We start from the raw sequence: 25,566 nt of genomic DNA, 5'->3' as shown, positions 1-25,566 counted from the left end.
TGCGCCGTCAAACGGCTCTAGGCCATCTGAGTAATCATTACGCTGCCTTTTCTGAGACGAGGTCAACTGCCTTAGACGAGACCAACTGCCCTACGGGATTCTGCTGTGCCATCACCTCCTGTATTTTCTGTGCATGGCGCTGCTCTGTGGACCGTTTATGAGAGCAGCTCGTGCCAGCGCCCGTCAAGACGGCCGGTGGATCTGGTGAGAGCCGCTGAGAAAACATCTTCCTGGCCGCCGCAGGAGCTTCCCAAAAGGTCTGTCTGCCTTGGAGCGTCGTGCTTGTCGCCTCTCCTGCCCCGCCATCTGACCCCGACATTTGTTCACGCATTGAGCGACTCGTGTGCGCCGCTTCTCAGTCCGGCTGTCTTCTCTCAAGTGGTTGGCTACGTACTGGCCATCCTGCGGCCGCCGCTGCTTGCAGTGGACTTCGTAGAGGACGGAGTGGCCTAATGTGACCGCATGTCCCGCGGGCGGCCTTGGTTGTGGATTCCAACTCCCTTCCGTGCAGTACCGATTTCAGGGGACCTTGAGCACGATCCATGGCCATGAAACCCGGGTCGCTGCAATTGTGGGACGAGCACTTTCGCATACAAAATGCCACTCGTCGCTCTCGAAGGTGTCGGCAAGCAGAACCGCCTAAGCTACGCTGCAGTGCGACCATAACCCCTGTTACACCTAATTAGTGAGCTGAGCGGAATACGTCAAAAATCATTGGTGACCCGTGCGGTTTCCATCATGTGAGGAGGCATTTGGCTGTGGTCTTGCAAAGCAGCTCGTCCTTAGTGTCGGCTCCTGTCTTATGGGCAGCTGTTCGGCCGACATCTCCACGGAAGTCTAGCCGATTTCTAGTGGGTAAACAGAGTGCATGTTCTCCTCCCCAGAATGTGCTCCTCTCCAGTGAAGGGATGAGTTCTGATTGGAGAACACCGAGCCAGGGTCAGTCGCTGTTAAACTTCTGTAGAGATGGGCAAAACGGCTCACTTCAGTGAGCGGCTCAGAACGGTGCGTTCACTGAAGTGAACCGGTTAATTTGAACGGTGCAGTGGTTCATTGAACTGTGTTAAGCATAATGTAAATTATTGCTTAATTTAAGTGCGGGAACTTTTCCTTGTTGTGGGAACCGTTCTTTTGTCTCAGCATCCGGTGTATTTGTACAGAAAAGAATTGGCTTCACCGTCAGTACAAAAGTTTTACTATCTTTGTGGTATTTCAAGGTCACTCTCGGTTGATATATAAAGAAAAAGAATGGAATTTTTTTTTGTCAGCCTAAGGCGTTGCACTGCTGAGCACGAAAATGCGGGTCCGAGATCCGGCCACGGCAGCCGCTTTTCTGACGTAGGCGAAAAGCAAAAACGCCTGTGCGTACGAGATTTCTGTGCACGTTAAAGATCCCCAGGTGGTCAAAATTAATCCGGAGCCCTCAACTATGGCACGCCTCATCGGCTGAATTCCATCGTTGCAATAAACCCTACAATTAATCAAATCAATAAATTTTTTGTCAACTTTATTAGCTCACAAACATGCTCTCTACTAGTGACCTGTGATGCCAGAAAAAGTTATTCCGGGAAACGTGATACAAGAATGTAATTTTAATACATGAAATCTAAATTGTGGTTTATGAACAACACTTTTCTTAGTTTATTTGAAGCGAGATGGGTCCGCTTTTTGGCACCGATAATAGATCACGCAAAAGTTGCACACAAGACCCGGCTGGGTCGGCTGATGCCTCTACTAACTCTACCGGAACATGCCGACATGATTTGTCCAGAGCCACCTGGTTCAGCACGGTTCTGTGATCGAGCGAGCTGCCGTAGAGCAACGGTTTTTTTGGGAGAGCCACTCCTTGCCGCGGAGCACTCTCCCAAATAACCGCCGGGAGCCGAGCAGTGCTGCTGAACGGCTCACTAAGCGGCTCAGAAGATCTGGTTTGTTCCTGACTTGGACTATAGCTGAGCGCAGAATTGTAACTGTGGTGAATCATATGTCACAGGAGTTTATTTTCTCATTACTGTCAAAATGCAGATGCAGTTCTTTTACTGCTGCCTCCCGATCTGCCATTCACCGCCACTGCCGCGGTCTCAACCGCCACTCCCAAAGTGCTGCTCTCGAAAAGATCTGCTGAGAACCGCTGCTCCCAAAGAGCGGCTCAGAAAATTCAAAGAACGGCTCAAAAGATCCAGCTCTCTTGACTCGGACTATCTGCTCACACGACAGGAGGCGCTAAAGGAATTTGTAAAATTAGCCCCACCTGGCCCGGCAGGGCAGTTGCTTTCTCATGCCGATAATAGATGGCGTGAAACTCGCACCAAAGAGCCGGCTCATTTGACCCGTCTCTTCGGCTTGGCTCTGTTGTGGCTCGCTCAGTTCCACACGGATCACTGAGCGGGCGAGAAGGGGCTTCCTCTCCTCAAAGGAACCGCCGCTCACTTTACTGAGCCATGGCTCACCCGCTCTTCAAAAAGAGTGACTCGAAATATCTGGCTCGCTCCTGGGCAACGCATCTACAAACTCCTGACTCTGTCCGAGAAATGGCGGTGGACCTGTTAATGCCCCATTGAACTTATTGGACCTGTTCATGCTGCCCACGATGGACCTGTTCACAATGGACCTGTTCATACTCCCCAAACTTATTCAGCCACATCTGAATTAGGTATGCGTTAGGTGCTGTCCAACTCTGACCAACTAATGTTTTAATGGGGGTGAAACGCTACTGGCTGTGTGGAAAAGTGCCGCTTGAGCATGGCACGAAAGAATAGGCAATGTTTTAGTCAGCTTCCCGTTTTACAAGTGCTTTGAAGCTGGTGCTTGCGTTGCGGTTTGTGATGCAAAAGTGAATAACTTTCAAGAACACAGTAACGTTCTCAGGGACTTAGAGGGGCCGGCATCAGATTGATAACTTTTTGACTGCTGTGGTGGTAAGAAAATAATAAAAATGCCAGACATGGTGTGTTAGTCACCACACACCTGCATTTGCACCCAATGGGATGAGCAGTGCGGGTGGGTGTGACAATATGTTGGCGCATGTTGAGTATTGGATCATCGTAGTCATGCCAACACCAAGATTTTAACAGAACGACTAGTGGGAGGCCATCAACTGTACTTGAAAGCGCTGCAGGAGGCATTCAAATTATAATTGGGACTGGTTTATGGTCTAACGAGGCATAATTAAAGTGATCATACAGTGTTTTCGGACTCATCACTAAAAATAAGCCCTGCTATTTAATGGCAATCACAGCTAGTTCGATTTGTGAGGTCACATTCCGGGTGAATTTGCACTTTGCATTGCCATGAGCCAAGCATCAATTATCTGTGAAATCCCTCGTGAAGAGTGGAAAACTGCTTGAATGTTGCAACACGTTTGTATCTTGTTTATATTGCCATGAGTGAAGCATCAATTATCTGTGAAATCCCTGGTGATGAGTGGAAAACTGCTTGAATGTTGCAACACGTTTGTATCTTGTTTACATTGCTTACTGCCTTAACTTGATGCTGGTATTCACTCGATACAGATGACCAGACAAGGGTGGAAGGATTTTCACTATAAGAAAAGCTTTTTTTGGTGCTACATGTTCACTTATTGTCTTTGACACCCCTTCATTACTCCAAAATCACAACAAACTGTATGCACTCGCATGCGAGACACCTCACCAGCTTGCGAAAGGGGCGAGAAAACATTATATGCAGAGTGAAAATTCTGTTTAGCCGAGAAGAATTGCTTAGCTTGCACAATTGCTTGCTTTTACAGGCAGGCGTGTGCAAATAAGGGTTCTGAGATCATTACCGGGGAGAAATGTTGTGGTCGCAGTAGTGTGTGCTGCACGCCTTATGCTAGTGTTGCAACAGCTTTCACGTGTTTGGCCTCACATCTAATAGCATGCCAAAAAGCGTGATAGACAAACCTCTAAGATTGGGATGTAAACAAGAAGTTCACAATATCGTTTACAGACCTGTTGTTCAGGAACAGTTGTGTGTGTTAAACCCATCTTCGTTACTTCCCGATGAGATTGCGGGTCGTGTGTTGTTTGTTTGACAAAATGCCTGTAGGTCTTCTGTTTGTCTGAAACATAAAGTAGAAGTGCATGCGTGGCAGACACAGGGTGATACTCTGTGATACCTCTTGCAAGCCTATCTAGCACAAACGGAATTGGAAAATGCTTGCAAGGTCTATGAGCCGTTTCTCATAGGAGCAAAGCTGCTCTGTTTAGCCGTTTGTCTGTTTCAGGAAGGCTTGTGTGCTTGGCTAAATTGTTTGCATGTGGTATTCGGCTACAAAGTGAAACTAGCAATAGGCTTACTGCCAGACTTCGTGTTAGCACAATTTTCACTGGTAGCTGTGTTTTCTGCTTTGCTTCCTTTCAGAGGCTGCTACAGTGGAGAGAGTAAGCATGCCACATGGGGCATCACCAACGCCCGGGAGGGACTTCACCACGGCAATGTTTACAGCTGCAGCCCAAAGCCGGGATGTGTCCTTCCTCAGCCAAGAAACACAGGCAGCCGTTACCAGTAGTGCCATAGGTACCATCCCTGTTCTGTCCTGCTATTCTGGATGCATTAATGACTAGGAGTCTTCATTGCAGGTACACAGTGTGCTCTGCTGTTATTCGCCAGCGCAAGCTCCCAAACAGAAGAGGAATTTCCAGGTTAGACTTTTGGGATGTTTCTTCGTTCAAACATCCTAGTATGGGCCCTGCCAATACTCACAACATATCTTGATTCGCATAACCTTTAATGAGTTTGGAACTATGTCTGTTCTTGTGTGCACGCAGTGTTACTCAGAAGCTATGAGAGTTGTTTTCGTGTGTTGAATTGAAAGAGGCACTGAAATGAGTTAAATATTAACTATCCATTCAGTTGATAGTGAAGAATGCATAGGGTATGTTCTGATTGTGAAACGAAATGGACAATCAGAGTTCCTCAATATATGCCAGTTTCAAAACTCCCCATAACCACCTTCTATCAAAAGCTGATGTGCGGTTGATCCTCTGCACAGGAGCAAACGGAAAAATCATGGGGTAAGTTGACAAGTGTCGTCTGTTGGCATAAAGTTGAAGTAGGTAGTGCCAAAATGCTTCCGGCTGCTGCGGCAACTCATAAAAAAAAAAGAAACAAATATTGCCTGTGTTATCTTTTCTAAATTTAAAAGCACAGCTCATTTTATTAAGTTTTGTCATTCAGTAAGTGTTGTAGCAAAGTCTGGTGTTTTGTGTCCTAGGGGCCACGCGAATAGACTTGCCACTCAGCTTTAACGGAGCAGGGGGGCTAGCTCCGCCCAGATTCTGAACCAGTTTCGCAACTCATATATTGAGGAACTCTGATGGAAAAAGTGTCGGATGGTACAGCGGGATGGAGGCAACACTTGTGCTGTTTGTGTGTAGAAGCACCGTGAGTTTTCATGTCTGTCTTTCTGTTCGTTTGCCTTTTAAGCTGTGTACCAACTATCCCTAATTTTAGCGCCGTTATTTTCTCTTTTCCCAGTTAATTTAAATACATTTTGTGATGAGAAAAGTGGGTTCAAAAGTGCAGCTTGTTCTGCGTGGTTGTTCTTGCCGATTCACAAGATGCTGGTTGTGACAATGAACTGGTTACCCCATGGGGCTACGTAGAGAGCACTTTAACGGCAGAACTATTTGCGGGCTTGCAATGTTCATCAATAATTCCCGTCACACCAGGCAAAGGTACCCCACTAGGCCGACAGATGGCACTGCCGCTGAGACTGCCGCTTCTTGACGCGGGTGAAGGTACTAAGGTCCCTAAAATTACTAAGGTAGCGCCAACTGCTCCCTCCTTCTCTGCTGCCCTCCTCTTTTTCTTTCCCCTCACCCGCGGCGCCGCAGTGCCGCCATTTTTCTTGCCTGCTTCAGAGCAGATGCCCTTGCAATGCTTCGGGCCGCTCGCTGCAGTTTTAAGTGCGAAGCACTTCTTAGTCGGGCCTACTCCTGCTTCCACCGCCGTCCTCCGTCCGCAGCCTAGCAACGGAGCTAGCTACCGTGCCTAGCAACGGCGCGGGATTTCCGACGCGTGAGGGCGCTCGCATAGCGCCTCCTCTCCCCCCTCGCCTAATCACCTAAAGCCCCTTTACTACTCTCCAGCTCGCAACACCCTCTCTCAGTGCGCCAGCCAGGCCACTACACTTTATAAAAGTGTAGTATAAAAAAAACAGCATCCGGCGCCAGGTTTCGATCCGAGGACTTTGCGGCCGCAGCGCGACGCTCTACCGACTAGGCCACGGACGCGACGCTGATATCAGTGTTAGTAACGCGCCTTATATCTTTAACGCATTCAAACTACGTCGTCAGCGGCGTGCGTTGGCGACTCAGCGGCGTTATAGCGGTTTGATAACTGCGTGGTGTACACGTGATACTACAAACCCGCTAGTTCTGCATTCTCTCACGTGACTGCGCCTCCTCTCCCTTCACTCCGGTCGGCGCTTCGCAGCTGCGGTGCACTGCGGTGCGCTCCTCCTCTCGAACATACACGTTAATTCACAAAGATTTCCGCAGAGGGACAAACGAGGCGTGTTAAGCCGAACGTGATCACGAGGGGGTGTTAATGTAACTAACGGGCAAAATGCCACCATACTTCAACAAACTTCCCCCATAGCATCACCCCGTGCTTCGCACTTCCTCATACTCCCCTTCGAAGAAATGCGGGGGAATTTTTCATGCAGTTTGCTCTTGTTTTCGCACCGCACTCGCTCTTTGGTAGCATTTATAGGATTTCTAGAGCCCCGTTTTACCAACACGCACTGAGTGAGGGTGTTTTGTTTTATATTTTTGTCTACAACGGGATTTTTGCGGAGTGGATGCCGCTGGCGCATATGCACAGCGCGGTTTTTGTTTACAAGTGCGGCATGCTGTAACATCTCAGGATAGCTCGTGAATGCGAAAGGATCGAGCGTAGACATTTCAAACTGCTCTGTTACGGTAGTTCCGTTCTTGCATTCGTGTGACTGCAGTCATGCAATCACTGTACAGAGGGCTTGCACACGGTTCGCAACAGTATACAGAGCGCTTCATTCGCAAATGCCGTCGTTCGAGCGCTGCGCGGGCATCCTTGCATTCGCCTTTCTTGCGATGGTTGTGAATCATTAGCGGCGTTCACTCTGTATCCGCTTTTACTAACAACATATAGCCTACCTTAATACCGCTCAGTTTAGAGTGTTTGCCATTTTTGTAGGAATGTTTCTTTCACCTTCATGTCGTTATAGGCTGCTGTGAATATATTAAAAAAATATACACATGCTGTTGTGCCTGTGTGCACGTGCAGCGACGTGAAAAGTCCCTGCTTCCCCAACTTCACAGCCAGATACACTAAATTGCACTCGGTGCGAACCGAGTGAAAAGCGCACGCTTGTAATTCTGGGAATAGGCGCCAGAGAAGACTGCGGTCAGTCGATCGGGTAAAGTGAAAAAACAGATTTGTGGCCTGTTATTTCTCATACGAACCACAGATCGAGTCCCTCTAGGTACAAATTATGTAACAGTTAATTAATCATGCTATACGGTTTTTTACCGGGCACGGTCATTTACAGCCATTATTAATGGAGGCGCCTGGACAGAATTGTTTTGTGCTGGGATGTGTTCTGGCATATTTGTACATTGCACTAACACGGGAATACACACGAAAGAAATTCGAATGAGAACCAATGTCACAATGATTATCAAGAGAAAAGAATAAGGTATATCACAAAAATCGATTGGTGCCACCAAATAAATATTTTATTGGAACAAACGTCCATAATGACGTCATGCATGTGGCTTGTGCTGCTGACGTGGCTTCCTGTGAGAAAAAATGCAGGGAGTGGCATTTTCGTTTAGTTCTTTAACGCCAAGCTTCTCCAATATCCGTTGCTCAAATTGATCCGTGAAATAAGCCCATTGAGAAGTGAAAAAATGTCACCACCGAATTAAAGATGCGCCACAAACGCTCTGCAAATATAGGCAATAATGCATTGCAGAAGAGTTAGTGACCGTTCTACCAAAGCATGGTCAAATTCGTGTTCGTGTATCTTCTCAGTGCCACGTCCACGCTCAACTCTGAACCCTAAACTCTTACACTAAACCCTTTTAAGAAGTGCTTTGCTGGACAAAAATGGGTCTGCTGAAAATAATATAGTCGCCCAGTGTGTTGGTTCAAATCGCAATGACTGGATATGCTGCACCATTGACTACTAAGATGAAGTAAGCGCGCACACTGCAAATGTACGGCATCACGTATAATGCAAACGTAAGATGTAATTAACGGTACTCTGTGCATACACGGAAGAAAGGGCGTACAGCCATTGCGGTGCGAATATGCATTTCAAGTGCCCATTTAAACGTGCGCGAATTTAACAAAGCTATAACAGAAATTGTGAATGAAACGTACGTCAACGACACGGTCACTAGATTAGCTGGCCTTAAATTGTTTTACCTAGCCGCAATTTTTTTTCTTGTAACAGCCTCAATTTGCGCCGGACCGACCAAGCACATATTACGCAGCAAATCACTCCAGTGTCATAACAACGGTATTATAATACCACCCGGGTCGCTAACACACAACACATGACTTCACACCACAAAGAGCTTACACGCACTCGGAATGCACACGCCACATGATCAGACGCAAGCTGCCGTCAGCCAAAACAAGCGCGAATTCAGGTGAACAATTCTCGTGTCACGAAAACCTTACAACGACTGACTGAACATGCTGCGCCGCTGATAATCATGCTGGAAGTAAGCGGGCACATAACAAATACACGGCCTCTTATCCAAAGCAAAGCTTATGACGGGACGAACTCGCCATTGCTTGCAATGCCTACTCAGAACAAAGGGTGGAGGACGGTCGCGGAGGGAATACGCATTTCTTCATAAATGAGCGCTCAAGCTTGCGCAGAATTTAACAGAGCAAGAAGAAGCATTCAGAAACTTACCTCACAAAAGAGTGATGGAAGCGTCGGCCTGAAGTATTCCCATTCAAATCTATGCAACCAAACTTTTCTCCTTTCTGCATCGCGTTTCCCGGATGGAATAACGTAGTTTTTTGCCCTCCCTGACGATATTCGCGCTGCCTGAGGCGCAACACATCGGCACCGAGAAGCAACACAAAGCGACACCGATGTGACATTTGTTTGGAACGAGCAGCTACTTCTTACTTTGCTATTAGCTGGCGCCTACGATAAAGCCGGCACTGAAGCTCTGTGGCTCGGCAGCCAAAAATAGTGCCGCAGCGGCGGCGTTGCACAATGTCCCAGCCGGCGAGGCGACCCGGCGGTGGAGGCAGAAGATAAATACCATGTGACTATTCTATTGGCCAATGGCGGGCGGCGTTGGCTGGAGGAAAAGAAAATAGCAAAACATGGAGGAGGAAAGGAGTGCGGGTGAGGGCAGAAGGCGGCGAGATCATAGAATGGCGCTACCTTAGTAATTTTAGGGGCCTTAGAACGTACCCAGCTGGGCTGACATTGCCACTGCCTTGATGCCGTCCAGTGCACGATCTCGACTTGTGTGCCAGGGGGCCCTAGAGCGGAATGGTATGTAGCAGATAGCACAGCCATCTGACAGCCTTTCTCTTGATGGACTCCAAACGGTTGGGAGGTCCCAATGTGCTTGCTGGTGAATGACAGCCCATACATGGTACGGAAATGGGGGACATAGAAGGGCGAGAACGTCAGTACATGCTCGCCCAAAATGCCAGCTATGGCTCTGCCGTTTCATCAGATTTCACAAATGTGGAAGTGGCTTTAAGTTTTTAGCCTAAATAATGTGTGCAAATTTGTGTAAGCAAAACAGGTCTTGGTAATCTCCAATAAATGAAAATCAATGTTTTGAAGGGTTAGTATTTGTTGGTAAACATTAGAATTCTGTGCCACATAACATTGCTCTTTCGTAATGTTTATATTTATCATGGCTGTCATCTGAGATTATCAATGGTTGCACATCCTCGATGTTTCAGGCATTAGAAAACCGCACTTCTCCCACTTTGTCAGCTGCGGAAAGGGCCAGATAAGCCTCCAAGCGCCACTTGGAATCGTACCGTTCACTAGCTGAGAAGTATGCAGTTGCTGAACACCCCTCCACATCATTGGAGACACTCAAATGGGAGACGTTTTGCCGGCACCCTTGGGACTTGCTTGGCTCGTGCCCGTTTTCTAAATGGCACACTCGCACTAGGCCAACACTCGACTGATTTGTCACTGTGCCGGCAAGCTGTCAGTGCTGAATTCAATCAACACTAAGGCAATGAGAACTCACTAGCACATCAGTGTCTGCATGGAGTGTGCCAACTCACTCATGGAGCAACAAAAATTGCCGCGCAAAATGATCAATGTGGTATAGAAAGCGTCGCTTAAATAAAACGACATTAACTAAAAAAAATGACACCACCTTCCCGCGAGGGAACCCTGGGTTGATGCAAAGCATCTCGGAGGTTCCGAAACGTTCACGAGATTGGGTATCCAAATAACGGAAAATGACGGAACTCCGGGCGGTGCAGCATGACTCAGTCGAAGCAGCAACTGAGGGAGCAGTGCGCGGACTTGGTTTATTATATAGAGTAGATGGAGTGGAGAGGAGGAGATGGGAGAGGAGACGCGCATGGCCGCTTATCGCGCAGCTGTGGTGATGAGTAGCGCGCGCGCTACCGCACAGCTTGCGTGGAGAGGGGGAAAGGAGGAGCAGCGCGCGCGCTGTCGCACAGCTGGCGTGGAGAGGAAGAGGAGGAGAAGCACGCGCGCTATCGCACAGCTGGTGGGGAGAGGTGCGGACGGACAACGGACGACAGAGCCGAGAGCAAGAGATGCTTTGCATCTAAAATTTCTCCCGGGATTCAAACTTGCTCATTGCGATGCACTACATGCTATGCTTCAGACTACTTGTCAAAAACACCATCGCTTCAGGGTAGAAAATAATAACCATAGAAATCTGACAACTAACCTTTCATGTCATGCAGGCTGTTTATTTCTTAAGTTGCAGCATTCCGAGCAGCTGAGATGAGTATTATTTGAATAAAGCTTATGCAGTAAGCTTTCTCCAAGCCTCAACAAATATCTTGTCAGCAGCGACTGCATTCATTAAGCAGGAAAAGCAATTGTAAAATTGTGTTTATGCTGCTGACCACTGTGCTTGTTGACCTTGCACAAAAAGTGCTTGTTGTACCTTTGTTTTATACTTTACAATGAAATATTTGGTTACTTTTAATTTATTATTACCTTTGTTGTCTCTAACCTATAATACTACCTATACTGTCTCTTGTGCCCTCAATTGGCCTGTTATTTTTTACAGGTTTACCAGTCGCACAGGCATATGCTGCTCACAACTGCAGTGGAGAAAAGTCAGTGAAGCCTTGTAACACCAGTATACTCTTTGCATAAGCCTTAAAGTGGTGGTATTTTAGACTTCATCGACATTACTAAGCTTATTCACCCCACAAACTAACAGAAACGAGCCACGTTCTTCAGGGCACAAATCTTGCCAGGGATCAGTTTTGTTTCACGACCAATTTCTCGCGACCCGTCGGCAGTTCAGTGGGCTGTGAAGTGGGCGCAGTCAAGAAGATTTGCAAATGTAAGCATCATAAGTAACACAGGAAATTGACAAGGAAAATGCAGAAAGGAGAACAACAGTTCCGAATTGATTTTTCTACCAAATTACGTAAATGCACCCAAAGCGGTTGGGAGCAGAGTACTTTAATCTGCATATGTGAGCTTGCAATATTTACAAATCACTTCAGTGTCCCTTAAAAGCAAATGGCTTTGCTCCTTCACGCAAGGAAATGTGGAGTTCTTTTGGTGGCTCGCTGAGTCCTTGATACAATGAAGCACAATGGTCTTTCAGGCTCACCTTTTGGGCAATGGCATTCATGAATGTTAGCATCCAAAAGCCTTGGATGGTGGCTTTCCTGAGCGAGGCTGCGGGAACATCTTGAAGCAGGTAGACAACTTGCAGCGATTTGCATCCACAGTAGGCGAGTTAAAAATGGGCCATGTCTTTGGCTGCGAGAACCTTCCCATCAAGTGTTTGATGGCTGTACAAGTTAAATGCCACAGGTGATAAGACGGATCCGTCGCAGCCGCTGGGAATTCTATGGGTGGCCATGCACTATTACGGTCACTTCATGAGCTGACGTATCTAATAACGAGACGGTTCCATGGAATGGCCATTCGTTGCTGGATCCTGATTCTGCATTGATAAAAATCTGGTGTGACATGCAGACAGAGGAGTAGTGGCGCTTCTTTTGACAGGACTTGTGAAACTGTGATTGATCTTGACAGTGTGATTTAGGGGTTTCAATCTTTTCCGCTGCAGTGACACTGTTTTGGAACGTTGTTTTCAGCTGGACATGGACACGGTTTGGATTCATAGTGCAATCGGCCATCAGTGCTGAAACTGGGCATTGCTAGAGGTGTGATTTACTAATGGCCTAATGAAATTTTGTGGATTGTCAGCTTATTGGTAAAGAACTCTTCCTGCTGCTTATGTATGCTTTCGACCTGTCGGTTGGACTCAACTGCTTTCTGAACCATAAAACTGGCATCATGTTGCAGCCATGCTGGCAATTTGTGAATTTCTGTACCAGTTCCGCATACAGTGTACCATACTCGCAAGGGTTCGAAAGCGTGTAAAGAGCAGTAATGAAGTCCTCCACGTACTCACTTTCTTGTTAGACTTGTGTTTTAACACGGGCTCATTTAGTAATTTTTCGCAGCGCAATTAAGTAACGGCCAAACGGCTGCAGCATGATTCCTATGTTCTCAAATTCTTTTCGGACGGGTTGAAGTTCTAAATATGTCATCCACTTGGTGTGAGCCTAGCCTGTCCTAGAAACGAGAAGCCATAAGGAAATGCTTGATCTGCTTCTTTCACTTCAGTCACTCGGCAGAAGTCTTGAAGCAGGTTTTGGGTGGCTGGATGACGAAAGACGGCTTATGCAAGTCGCACAGTCCGAACCAGCGACTCTGCTGTAATGTATGTTGCCGCAGAAGGGGCGGTCGCACGGAAGTGGTGGTTTCAGGGCAGACCTGCCATGAAAATCGTGTTACTTCTGTCACCATGTTAAAGATCAGGATGTAGGCCTAATGCAACCAGGCAAATACTGGCCTGAGCTGGCTCTTAGCTCCAGACACGGGCTAGGCAGGATCCTGGCCCACGCAGCACATCACACAAGCATGCCAGTATTGTTTTGGGTTGGACACTTGATGTGGCTACTGCCTACTACAGTTCGCTTTTGTGTAATGAATCAAATGCCAAATGCAGCTGCTTGAGCGATGCCACCATGTCCATTCAATTTAGTAATTTTTATAGCCCTAATTCATTTACATTAAAAAAAACAGTTTGCGGGGTTGTACAACAGTGATTGCCTGTTGTTGCTCTGACCGTTGAACATTTTCAGTTCGGGCAAATGTGGGCAGAACTCAAGCTGGTGCCTTGGAGAAAGTTCCGGCTTCAGGAAATGGGGCTGACATTGCGGCGAAAGCATGTTCTCACACCTGCTCCTGCCACCTACGTTCTGGAAACACAAGGTGGGTTTCAATGCTTGCAGTGTTGCTTGCAGAATATAGACACTGTGGAAAGCCCAGGCATAAAACAGTTTTGCTGACTGCAGGTGATATGATGGAGCAATCTAGCTGAGTATGCTCCTGTACAAATTGAGATAACATCGCATGAAACATTGGTTTAAATGAACCTCCATGTAATACGCACACCAGTATAATCACAGCCAGGATTCTATTGGCTGTGATACTATTGGCTGCAAAAAGTTTTGTCTGCATATTCAGTTAACTGCATCACAACTAAGTGGGGACCACGCGAGTCATTTGAGCATTTGGTTCACATTTATGAAACTGCAAAACTGCTAACTAATCAAGTACAGACATGGTGCCTGGTCAGAGATGGAAGTTTATTCCACAGGCTGTGCAGTGTACAAAGGAAGGAGATCAAAAAGGAAGTTATACATTAAAAGGACACTGCAGGGTAAAAACAAGTTGGCCTGTATCAATAAATTACTTTGCCGAGAATCTAAATACAGTTAAACCTCGATATAACGAAGTCGTACTTGGGGCCGCAAATTTCGTTAAATCGAGAATGTCGTAAAATCGACGTTTCAATTTTACACTTCATTTAACCAGTTATTGGGGTTTCAACACTTTGGCCCTCGCCAGGCAACAACTGCTATGTAGTTACCTCTCCACTTAAAGCGAAATTTGTACTGAAACTGGCCGCGAAAATTGTGTGAATTAAGAGTTTCAACACTTAGGCAATGGAATTCGGATAGCCGACAGTAGTTCATGTGTCGTCGTAAAACCGGTGCTTTTTCCGCAATGCCTCATAAATGTGGTAACAGGCTAGGTATCCACTTTTTATTTTTTTTTTTCATTTCAATCACTACTAAACGCTGGTGTTAGTCAATTGAACCGCGTTCATGCCTCGTGAACTTCACCCCGGCGAGGTGCTGGTTCGAAGTTGCGCCTCTTTTCGTCCATTCAGTGGTAGGCTTAGGCGCGGCGTTGAGGGGTGCGGCAGGCCAACAGCGGAAGGGTGCTATGAAACTTTCGAAATACTTTTTTTATGTACAAAGGCTCTGAAGTATGGGCACATGATGCAACCACAACACTCGAGATAGCCATGATTGCGAGTTGAGCAGAGTACACTTGGACCGACTGTGTTTAGCAGCGCTTACATGCCCCCGTTAAAGCGGACAGCTTACATTAAATATCTTCCGGACAAATTCGATTAAGCAATTACTTTTATGCCCACTAAGCCCTAAGGAAACCGATTTCTCCGCGTCGCAGCTGTCTAATGAACACGGGTGAAATGAAGATGATCACGTTCAAAGATTGATTTATTGCCACCAGCACTTGATGTTCAAGCCATAGTGAAGAAGTCCGTAAGCAGTGCTTGGCATTTCTTGACCTCGTATGCTGACAGCGCTAACGAGGCTAGCTCTTAAACATTCGCGTGCGCCTGCGTGCCTCTGCAGAATGTCGATGGCATCCATAACTTCGGTGGCCGTCGGTCTACCGTCAGTTTCACCGACACTTCCTCAGGCTCTTGTTCGGAACTTTTTTCTTTCCCTTGGAGTGCTCATGCTGCTTACAAGACTCAGCTAATGATGCACGACCAAACTATGAATATGGTTATCAGTGAGCACAACCTAGAGCGGCAGCACCGTGAGGAAGGACGCGTAGAAAAAAAGCTTGAAGTAGGTTTCGGCAGCCTAAACATAGAGGGCGCTGGTGTAAGCAACAATGGAGACGTCAAACGTCTATGACCGCAAGCGGTTTAAGCAGCTTCACTTTTAATTGTTGTCAACCGCAGATTTCACCGCTTTTCTTTCATTTTAGCCGTTTAAGAGTTAATGCGAGTACTGAATGTTTTCAATGTAGGCTCTGAAGGCAAAATAAAACACGCCTCGAGCAGAATTTTGTTCTTCTTTTCTTGCCATGACTTCGTTAAATCGGAAGCGCCGCACGAAATTACTTCATAAAATCGAGAAAAAAATGCATGCATTCAACAAAATTTTGATAGAAAACTTGAAAAAATTCGTTATATCGTGAATTTCGTTAAATCGAGGTTGGTTATATCGAGGTTCAACTGTACACCATTCTCGCGACTAGTAGTTTAATAAAGCAGAAAATGCCAGAAACGTGGAAACAGGTGTCGACTCCTCATACTCTTTTGGGTGCTACAATTTGTGATGTCATAAAAGTTATGAATGGTGAGAGCTCGTTCGAGAAGCATCCATAGATGTTTTTCTTGCATAAACAGTTCTTAGGTGGTTGGCACAAAATAAATGTAAATGAAACCTTTATATGAGCTCATCATATTTAAAGAACACAGACTACGGCTTCTATACATTGCGAGACAGGCTGCTTTTGTCGTTCTTCAGGGTCGGTTATCATGTTTTCAGTTTTGTTTTGGAAAAGACATGCTCTACATTGGTGCACAACTAGCAAAGTCAATAATCTACGATGTGAATACTTGAACTTCTGCTAGCAATAACCCTGGCAGGAAGCGGCTTAAGAAACGAAATGTTTAAGCGATCCGCCTGAGCTTCTAATCTTCCATTCTCCGTGTGTGGATTTTACTATGAATAAAGCGTGCTCACACCAACTTCTGACCTTATCGCTCGTGAACGGCAAAGGGGCAATTACCTCCAAGCTGCTGTCGATAATCCGTAAGCACCACACAGCTCTACGCTTGGGTCCAGGGGAGCCAGTCAGCACAACTGAATTGTAATATTGGCATGCAAAAATATGTTTGATTGATTGATTGTAGGGTTTAACGCACCAACACAGCGCAGGCAATGAGGCAAGCCGTAGTGGAGGGCTGTAGATTAATTTTGACCACCTGGGGATTTTAACATCTGCCATCTGCCCTCATCACAAAAGTGGTGGCCGCAGCCGAAAACTGAACCCGCGTCCTTGTGCTCAGCGGCACAATGCCTTAGCCATTGAGCCACCGCAGCGAGTAGGCCGAAATATGTGGCTGACGGTTTATTCACATAGCGTACAAAAAGACATCTTCATGGTCAGCTTATCAAGTTCGAGTGCTCGAAGCGAAGAGCGCAAGTGCCACTGATCACATTTCACTCATGCACTGTTTATCGTGCCGGGAAGGTGCCAGCACGTGAGAGCTCGCTAGAGCGGTGCCGGAGAAAGCTCACACAGTGTACCCGTTCCACGTACTGCCTCACAGGTGTGTGGCCTTGGGCTGCGATTGATGCGGTCTTGTTTCCATGGGCATCACCGACATGTCAAAAAGAATTTCTTGTTCCCTGGGGACAAATTCTAGAAGTTGTAGTGGACCTCGAAGTCCTCCGGCTGCCAAGCCGTCGAGAGAGAGCGGAGAGCGCACGTCTGATAATAATGAGGACTTTAATGGCATCTACTAGAAGTGGCGCGAGCCGGCGCTGCCACATGAGCATGCGGCAGCTCGTGACAAGCATAATGAATGATGATGATTTGCGTCGTCTGCTACAACGGATGACAAAGAGCAAGTCACAACAGTCTCCCCCACCGACAGATGACGCTAGGTGGCTTCCAATGGTTGAATAGTGGTACGGGAAACTTGACTAGTGTCACAGGGCAAACGTAAAGACCGGGTCCTGACGTCTTCGTCCCGTCCACCTATCAGCACTTCTATTCGTGCCAGGGTCCATAGTTGTCTTGGACGTTGTGTTTCGCCGAGTAGAACGGTACTGTAATTTTTCAATAAGTGTCTTTTTTGGAGGACGTTCCAGGTGAGATTTCCGAGCATCATTCCTCTAACATTCACAGAGCGCTTTCTCCGCCATCGGTGTTTATACCGCCTAACTTGCTGCTTCTTACAATTTGTCCACGGTGTTTTGCAAGCCAGAGCCAATTTGTGAGGGTGCGAACAGGAACGGTTTCTAAACCAAGGAATGTTGCTGTGAACGGAAAACCTTTCTTGCAGGTGTCAGACCTTTGATGAGAGCGTGCTTTTGCTGCCTTTGCTTCCTGTTTTCCTCCTTGGAAGACTTGTTGTCTTGGCTTGTTTTGTTACTTGTCTGCAGCACAATTTTTCCTGGATACCTCACTTAGTGCTTGGAAAGGTGTCTTCTAGCTCGTGCCTTGTTTTGGCGTTGGTGTCCTTTCGACTCGGTCTGCTTTACAGACGTTAGCTCACGAACGTGTCCTGCATCCTTTGAAGCCTGTTCCCTGTAGTACTGAATTATCTGGGGCGGGAAGGGAAAGATGTCCGACTCTTTGTTGCAATGAAGTCCTACCACTTTTGAGGTTCCAGAAGGCAAACAAAATGATTTTTCCGGTGAAGCCAGTCCTTGTTCTGAAGCGCCAGATGCAACAGGGTTGTTGCTGGCCAATTTAGATGTAGTCATTGAAGGTTCTCGGAAGATCATTTCATTATTGGGCATCTCGATCGCTTCTTCAGTAGTGGACTCTTCTCCAGTGTCGGGATCGTTCATACACTTGGAGTCTTGTGGTAGTCGGGCTGTCGTTGAGTGCCAGGTTTCTATGGATTGAAACTGGTGGTTTAAAGTAGCCGTTAGAATTTCAGGACTCGAAGCAGCTCCTAGAGGCACCCGAGGTATTTTCCGTGCATCTAAGTCCTGTGGTGGATGTTCTGCTTGTGGGGATGTGCGGTCGCTCGTTGGTATTGGATGAACGGTCGCCGGGCATGGCGTCAAAGGCCGGCATTTCTGCATCTTGAAACGTAGACTAGCTGTCAAGGTGACAACCTTGTCGCGGTACTGTCCGGCGTTTAACGTTTCACTCTCTAGCAAGTCGTCTGGGGTCTCCTCAAAAATCGCGTCGTCCACTTTCTCAATTTGTACATAAAATGCGCCGAATCGCTCGAGCAGTACACTTACTGCAGATGGTGTCGCCTCTCGATTTCCTCTTATGTGACCTTCCGCTTCCATTAGAAGGCCATCCAGTTGCGCTCGTAGTCTGAGGCGTCGTCGAAGTTGCCGTTCCATTTGGTCGCACGCAGCTGGGAACCTTCACCAAGATCGCAGGTGCCGCGTTGTTTCCTCTGCTCTGTGCGTCGATGTGCCTGGCGTCAGCTAGAAGTCCCGGGTTCTCAGCACCATGTGTTGGACTTCTGGGTGCTCCAGCTGCGGCACAATGCTCAGAAAGCAGAGCGCCACGTCTGATGATAATGAGGGCTTTAATGGCATCTACTAGAAGTGACGCGAGCCGGCGCTGCCACATCAGCATGCAGCAGCTCAGGACAAGCATAATGAGTGATGATGATTTGCATCGTCTGCTACAAGGGATGACAAAGTGCTTCAACTTGCTTCAACTTGTCAAACGCTTGTTGTGGTGACCCTGTTTTTTCGACAGCAGCAGCGTGAGGTGCTGCAGGATGTCTGCGATATTTGGAATGAACCGAGCAAGATATGTCACCATGCTAAGTATCCTTTGTAGCTCTGTTCTGTTTGTGGGTGGTGTCATTTCCTTAACTGCTGTGATCTTAGACTCATCAGGCCTGATACCTTGCTGTCCAATCTTGTGTCCCAGGTATGGCAGTTCTGTAGAAAAGAATGTGCACTCGCTCTTGTTGAGTGTAACACCTGCTTCCGCGAGCCTCTGCAGTATTTGACAAAAAGACTCGTGCTCCTCTTGTGTGGCTTACAAGGATGTCGTCCATGTGACATATGACATGGCTCATACCTTGCAGGATGGTAACCATCTGCCTCTGGAACAGTTCTGGCGCATAGGCGATACCAAATGGTAGTCAGTTAAACTTGAACCTTCCAGATGGCGTTATGAACGTCATAAACTCCTTGCTGGCTTCCGCGAGCTGAATCTGCCAAAATCCTGATTTTGCATCCAGCTTTGAGAACACTTTTGCGCCAGAGAGAAGCCCAAGTGTGTGTTCAAAAGATGGAATAGGATGCCACTGTCCCAGAACGAAGTGGTTGAGCTCTGTAAAGTAAACACAGATTCGCACATCTCCAGAGGGCTTGGGCACGACCACCACTGGCACGCACCATTCGGTTCACTCTTCGACTGGAGAGATGAAAGCCTATATAGCCTCTCTTCTTTTAGAAGGAGTTGTACGGCCGGCCACCATGACGCTGTAACCACGCGCCTTGTGAAAGAAGGGGAAAACACTGAGGGGTAATAAACCGTGTTTGCTGTAGCTGGAGTCACCCGTCTGTTTGCCTCTGCATACATCAGTCAAAGTCGTATTAAACAATAGCTTCCAGTTTCTTGGAGGCGCGATGAGAGGGGGAAAGCTTTTGGTAGCTTTTGCTGGCTTTTTTTAATCAACAGTAACTCGGCTCATACTCAGCCCCTTTAAACCATTTTGTGGCAGGAGGTTCCTTGGATAGCACTTTTAAGCAAGTGCGCACATAAAATCGCCACCTTTGAAACCCTGTTTAGGGACCCGTTAAGAATCCCTGGTGGTCAAAATTATTCTAAAGCCCTCCACTCCACTGCGCCTCATAGCACAGGTGTTGCATAAGCATGTGAAACCCTATCATTTTTCAGCCTGCACTTTATGCTGAAAGCACATGAACCAGGCATCTTCTGCACAACAGGTTGGAATCATTTTGCAGAACAGATATTCTTTACTGAAGTTGTTTTGTGTAAAGCTTTGCTTAGATCTGCTCCTTTAGAGGCACCGGACACTGAAGTTTGCGCACAACTGCTGCGCCATCTGTCGCCGCCGCTTAGCAACTCTGGGTCGGTGGATGTCATGACCAGCTGTTCAGCGCACGTAAAAACACGTGCGCTGCGTGCGGTTCGACATTGTGTGGCGGAAGTTTTTTAGGAAACATAGTTATAATTGCAAGTTGCAGGGTCCGAAAGGATCAAAATGCTGCAGGAAAGAATTAGTGGCCATGCCGCTACTGCAGCGTGAAGGACTGCCACAATCGCGAAAGGCAGCCTGCCATCGTTCTGTACAGGTTTCTCGAGCAGCCCTGGAGAATAAGCGTCGCAAGTAATGGATTTCAGCAGTAAGAAAGCCATGACATTTTTTCTCAGTAGAAGGAGTAAAATTATGAGTTACGATGACTGTTTATGCACAGCGCTGACACGAAGGGCCGTAAAACTAAAACGTTTGCTTTCAGTGTTCTATACACAGCGCGTGCTGTGATGAATGGCATGCCGTCGTAGTATTTGCATAACACAAGGTATTACAGCTTCCACCACTATTGTTTTATTAGCAGTAACCTTTCTTTAGCGACATTCACGGCACCGAATGGATGCCAAAAGGCGGCACAAGAATATGTTCACAGCACTTCGCGGGTGATGCCAAAAGCAATGTCAAGACGGTCAATACGCATCTCGCTTACTGCCCTACTTTGTTCCGTGAAGTGTACAGAGTTTGGCCACGCATTCCAAGCGAGAGCGTGGCAAGCTATCAAAGGCAAGGTTGCATTCACTCGCGCTGACTTCTTTAATGCGTTTTGCGTACTCGGATAGTTGAGGTACTATTGTTTAAGCAGAGGTTGGAGAGGAGGAAATATTTTTTGAGAATTCTGAATGGCCTGAACAAACTGTATCACAATTAGCCGCTAAGACGACTGTAACATTACTCACAAGATAGAAGCCGAAACAAAACGGAATCTTCGTAAAGACAACCGCAGCTCCGCAGCAGATTTCCAACTGTGTGAACTGCGTTTACTTTGTCATCAGCTAATAACGTTTCTAATCCGTTGTTAATTAGTGACAACACAAACCGAGCTGAAGCAGGGCAACCAGAAAAGTAACTGCAGTGTCGTTGCGCGAACAGAGGAAACAACACAAACACGCTTCTGTCATGAAGCGCCGTTGTATACGCTGGGGTCACTTTATTTGGCTGTAAAACAAGAAAAAATAATACTGACCTGAATTAGCGCTGTAAATAAGCTTCCCTTGCTAAGAATGAGACTTCGCAACGATGTATGTCCCATCAATTTCTTTCACGGCGTACACGTGCACGGGCACGTACAACCTTTGTAACTTCTCGCGCACGCGAGGCCAACAGTAGTAGTTCAGCCCCGTAATTGTCCGGAAATCGCACAGAAGCACTTGAGACATGCGGAAACTATTTGCCAGAACAGTTTTCAAGCACGAAACGCCTTTCAAAAACTATCGCAGAGTCGCAAACACAAAAAACCGAGAGGTGCCAAATATATGAACGCGCGCGCGCAAAGTTAGCTCAAGCTTCCGCAGGGCGGCGCTGGGTGTACTTTATTCGTCGCCCCCTTTGAGCAGTGACCGGTCCCTATACTTTTACAAAAATGTGGAAAGGTAAAATTAGGTCTGCAATTTACATTACAGAGAAGTTCTTGCTCCGTTTTATGCATGTGTAAAACTATTCTGTCAAACTCCTGATAATATGTTATTTGCCCATCTATGTAACAATCTATTATTCATTTTGAAAGCCAGCTTGGCAATTTTTTCACGTTTTATGACAGGTAATTAAGTACACTTTCGTTTGATGGTAGTGTAAACAGTCACCATTGTGGAATGTGATCTTTTTGTGTAGGGCCTACTTCCAGGCTTTTCTAGCTTGTTTCTCAGTCCGTAAAATTTGGTATTAAATGCTCAGCCGATATTCAAATGCCTTGTGCTTTTCCTGCTTTGTGATTGAGTGTTTGCCTTCAACACGGTATTTTTGCCATCCAAAACTGTTTGACTGGCTCAAGTGATTGGCTTGTTTCCTTCATTTTTATTGTGCAATTTCTTCTAATCTTGTCTTTAATGTTGCCTACTTAGGAGTTTTTCCAGTGAAGCCAAGAAATTCCGGTGTGGAGAGAAGCAGCATTCCTGCCTGAACTGTGAACTGCTCAAGCATCAGACCACTCATAAGGAAGTGTGTACCACCAGGAGGGCCTTCAGCTGCACTGTTTGCACAAAATCCTTGCGTAACAAATGCCACCTTGAAATACACACGAGAAAAAGTTTTACTAACAAACGTAACATGGTTAGTCATGAGAGATTGCACTCCAATGAAAGGCCTTATGTGTATGGCATATGTCAGAAGAGCTTTAATGCAAAATATTGCCTTGTTGTTCATGAGAGACTGCACACCGGCAAGAATACCCACACATGTGGCACCTGTAATAAGAGCTTCACTCAAAGGTGTGCCCTGGTTACTCATGAAAGACTACACTCTGGTGAGAGGCCCTTTGTGTGTAGCATCTGTCACAAGAGCTTTACTCAAAAAGGCCACCTGGTTCTTCACGAGAGAGTGCACTCTGGCTTGAAGCCCTACGTGTGTAACGTCTGTCATAAGTGTTTTACTCGAAAGGGCCACCTGGTTATTCACGAAAGATTACACTCTGGCAAAAAGCCGTATGTGTGTAGCATGTGTCAAAAAAGCTTTTGTAGAAAAGGTGACCTGGTTACTCATGAAAGACTGCACTCTGGCGAGAGGCCCTACATGTGCAGCCTCTGTCCGAAGTGCTTTGTTGATAAAAAAAACCTGGTTGCCCACGAAAAATTGCACTCGGCCAAAAAACCTTATGTGTGTAGCATCTGTCCAAAAAGATTTACTAACAAACATAACATGGTTAGTCATGAGAGATTGCACTCTGGTGAAAGGCCTTATGTGTGTGGCATATGTCACAAGAGCTTTACTCAAAAGGGCCACCTGGTTATTCACGAAAGATTACACTCTGACAAAAAGCCTTATGTGTGTAGCGTGTGTCAAAAAAGCTTTCGTAGGAAAAGTGACCTGGTTACTCATGAAAGTCTGCACTCTGGCGAGAGGCCCTACATGTGCAGCCTCTGTCCGAAGTGCTTTGTTAATAAAAAACAGCTGGTTGCCCACGAAAGATTGCACTCGGCCAAAAAACCGTATGTGTGTAGCGTCTGTTCAAAAAGTTTTACTAACAAATGTAACCTGGTTATTCATGAGAGATTGCACTCTGGTGAAAGGCCTTATGTGTGTGGTGTCTGTCAGAAAAGCTTTACTGTAAAATATAGCCTGGTTGTTCATGAGAGACTGCACTCCGGCGAGAGGTGTTATAAGTGTAACATCTGTCAGAAGAGCTTCACTCAAAAGGGCTACCTGGCGACTCATGAAAGATTGCACTCTGGTGAAAGGCCACATGTTTGCGGGACCTGCGAAAAGAGCTTTGCTAGAAAAGGCGCCCTGGTTACTCATGAAATATTGCACTCTGGCAGCAGGCCTTTCGTGTGTACCTTTTGTCAAAAGGGTTTTGTTCAAAGAAGCCACCTGGTTGCTCATGAAAAAGTGCACTCTGGCAAGACACCATAAAAGCGTGGCTCTGTCCGTATACCTCTACAGAAAAAAATCACCTGGACAGGCGTGAAAGATTACATTCTGGCGAGAGGCCCCATCCGTGCAGTATCTGTGAGAATAACTTTATTAGTAGATCCCAGCTGATTAACCATGAAGTATTGCACTCTGGTTAGAGGTCCCCTGCATGTAGCATCTTTCAGAAAATCTTAATTGCCTATAGATGCCTGATCATTGCAGTTCACATCCACTAAAAATGTTACCTTTTTTAATCATGTCACTTTTTGAGTGTTGAATGGTCTTTGAGTGTTTAATGAGTGTAGCAGGTCCACTACTGATTTTAAATTGTTATTAGGACTCCCAATCCTGTGTCTCCACCCAAATGAGAATTTTTGCTGATAACAGTTGGATTGTGTGAATATTTTGTAGAATGGCCATAAAGCTTTGCAAGGTGGTCAATGTGGTCTGAATGTTAAATGAATGATTTTCGTCATACAAATGACCTAAATCACATTAAAATAACTAAATCAAAGTATGCCCTTCAGTAACCATTCTGCCAGGATGCTTACCTTCTAGGTACCTAATAATACTACCATTAACCTCGTCTGTAAGTAATTTTTTGGAGATGGCTTCCTACCTAAACAGTCATGGCACTATTACTTAAAGTCACCCTAGAATTAGCTAACAACCCCTTCAGCTTTCTTAACTGTAACCCTAAACAGGCTTGCTCCAACCCACCAAACGTTCTTTTATTACAAGAATATGGTGAAACATATTCATCAGCCATTTGCTATCACAAGCAAGTCTGCATCGTAACTAATACTGCATACACCTGGTTTCATATGTGCCTACTGTTCAAGTCATTCTACCATCACAGCATTAAAGCACCAGTCGCTGCTGTCCTCCCTATTACTATTCAGCATTCACTTTGTAAATATTTTTTGAACTGCCTATTTATTTTTTGGTGCTTTGACAAGCACTAGAAAGTTAAATGCAAAAAATGTCATTCGAGTGCTCTTTCTGAGTCATTCATTCCACACACCATGGGTGATTAAATGCTTCACCTCAGAAAAAGTTGTGTCAACATTTCAAGGAATAATTCAAGCTGCTGGCATTATCTGTAGTTCTGGCTTTGTTTTTCTTTTCTTTCTAAACTTAGTTAAAATGTACCCTCTTTTATGTCCCTGTATTCAACTTGCTTGTAGTGTGGCTTACTTTTTAACTGCACTCTTCATTTGTGTTTGAATCTTAATGTTTCATATTTTCCTAACATATTCATTGTTCTTGACAATTACTTTTTGCAATAAAATATATTTTCTAGCTTAGGTTGCACACTGATTCGAATTTCTAATTTGAACCGTTTTGTTTTTTCTGGATTAGTGTATTACAATACTTGTGTGCTTGTTCTTACGTAACTTGTTCCTGAATCACCTTTAGTGTGTTTATATGCACTTCTCTGTCAGTTGCCCACTTCCCGCTTGTTTTTGCCTGTGGTTGATGCAGCACTTGTCAAAGACGCATAGCAAACTCGGTGCTTGCTCACACAATTTTCGCTTACATGTATGTTGATACTTGATACCTTAATGGACACCTATTGTTGTTCATAATTTTGTATTGTTTAGTTCCCCCACGGTGAGCATACTACCCATTTTGATAAAAAGGTAGGCACCTAAAAGGTTTCTTGTTTGGCACCGCTGTAATGCATGTTGCTCGCAGGTCACCACTATCACGTAAAACGCTTTCCTACTTAGGCCAGGTACCAAATGATATTGCCTTTTACATTCATCGCCTTTGCAGTGGAGCCCAACATTCAAACTTCAAGATTGTGCATGCAGCAAACTAGCATAAACCAAAGATGCCAGGTAGATCTCAAAAAAGAAGTTTTGCTTTTTCCATAGTC

General features: G+C 46.0%; 2 protein-coding genes across 3 annotated transcripts in view; one reads left to right on the top strand and one right to left on the bottom strand.

The window, feature by feature from the left end:
* The window catches only part of LOC144158273 (uncharacterized), a 299,163-nt gene that overhangs the window by 199,141 nt on the left and 74,456 nt on the right, over positions 1-25,566 (bottom strand). The window lies entirely within an intron of this gene.
* On the top strand, positions 52-25,134 carry LOC144158270 (uncharacterized). The gene is made up of 5 exons (XM_077689039.1): positions 52-257; positions 4,363-4,518; positions 4,581-4,643; positions 13,372-13,501; positions 22,178-25,134. The coding sequence occupies exons 2-5, from the start codon at positions 4,389-4,391 to the stop codon at positions 23,682-23,684; spliced, it is 1,830 nt and encodes a 609-aa protein (XP_077545165.1). The 5' UTR covers positions 52-257; positions 4,363-4,388; the 3' UTR covers positions 23,685-25,134.

This window comes from Haemaphysalis longicornis, unplaced genomic scaffold, assembly GCF_048455015.1.
Source record: "Haemaphysalis longicornis isolate Haplotype H1 unplaced genomic scaffold, Haemaphysalis longicornis Haplotype H1 scaffold_10, whole genome shotgun sequence".
In the NCBI taxonomy this organism is placed as follows: Eukaryota; Metazoa; Arthropoda; class Arachnida; order Ixodida; family Ixodidae; genus Haemaphysalis; species Haemaphysalis longicornis.
The sequence above is the reverse complement of the archived record's forward strand: the minus strand, read 5'-3'. Positions and strand labels throughout refer to the sequence as shown.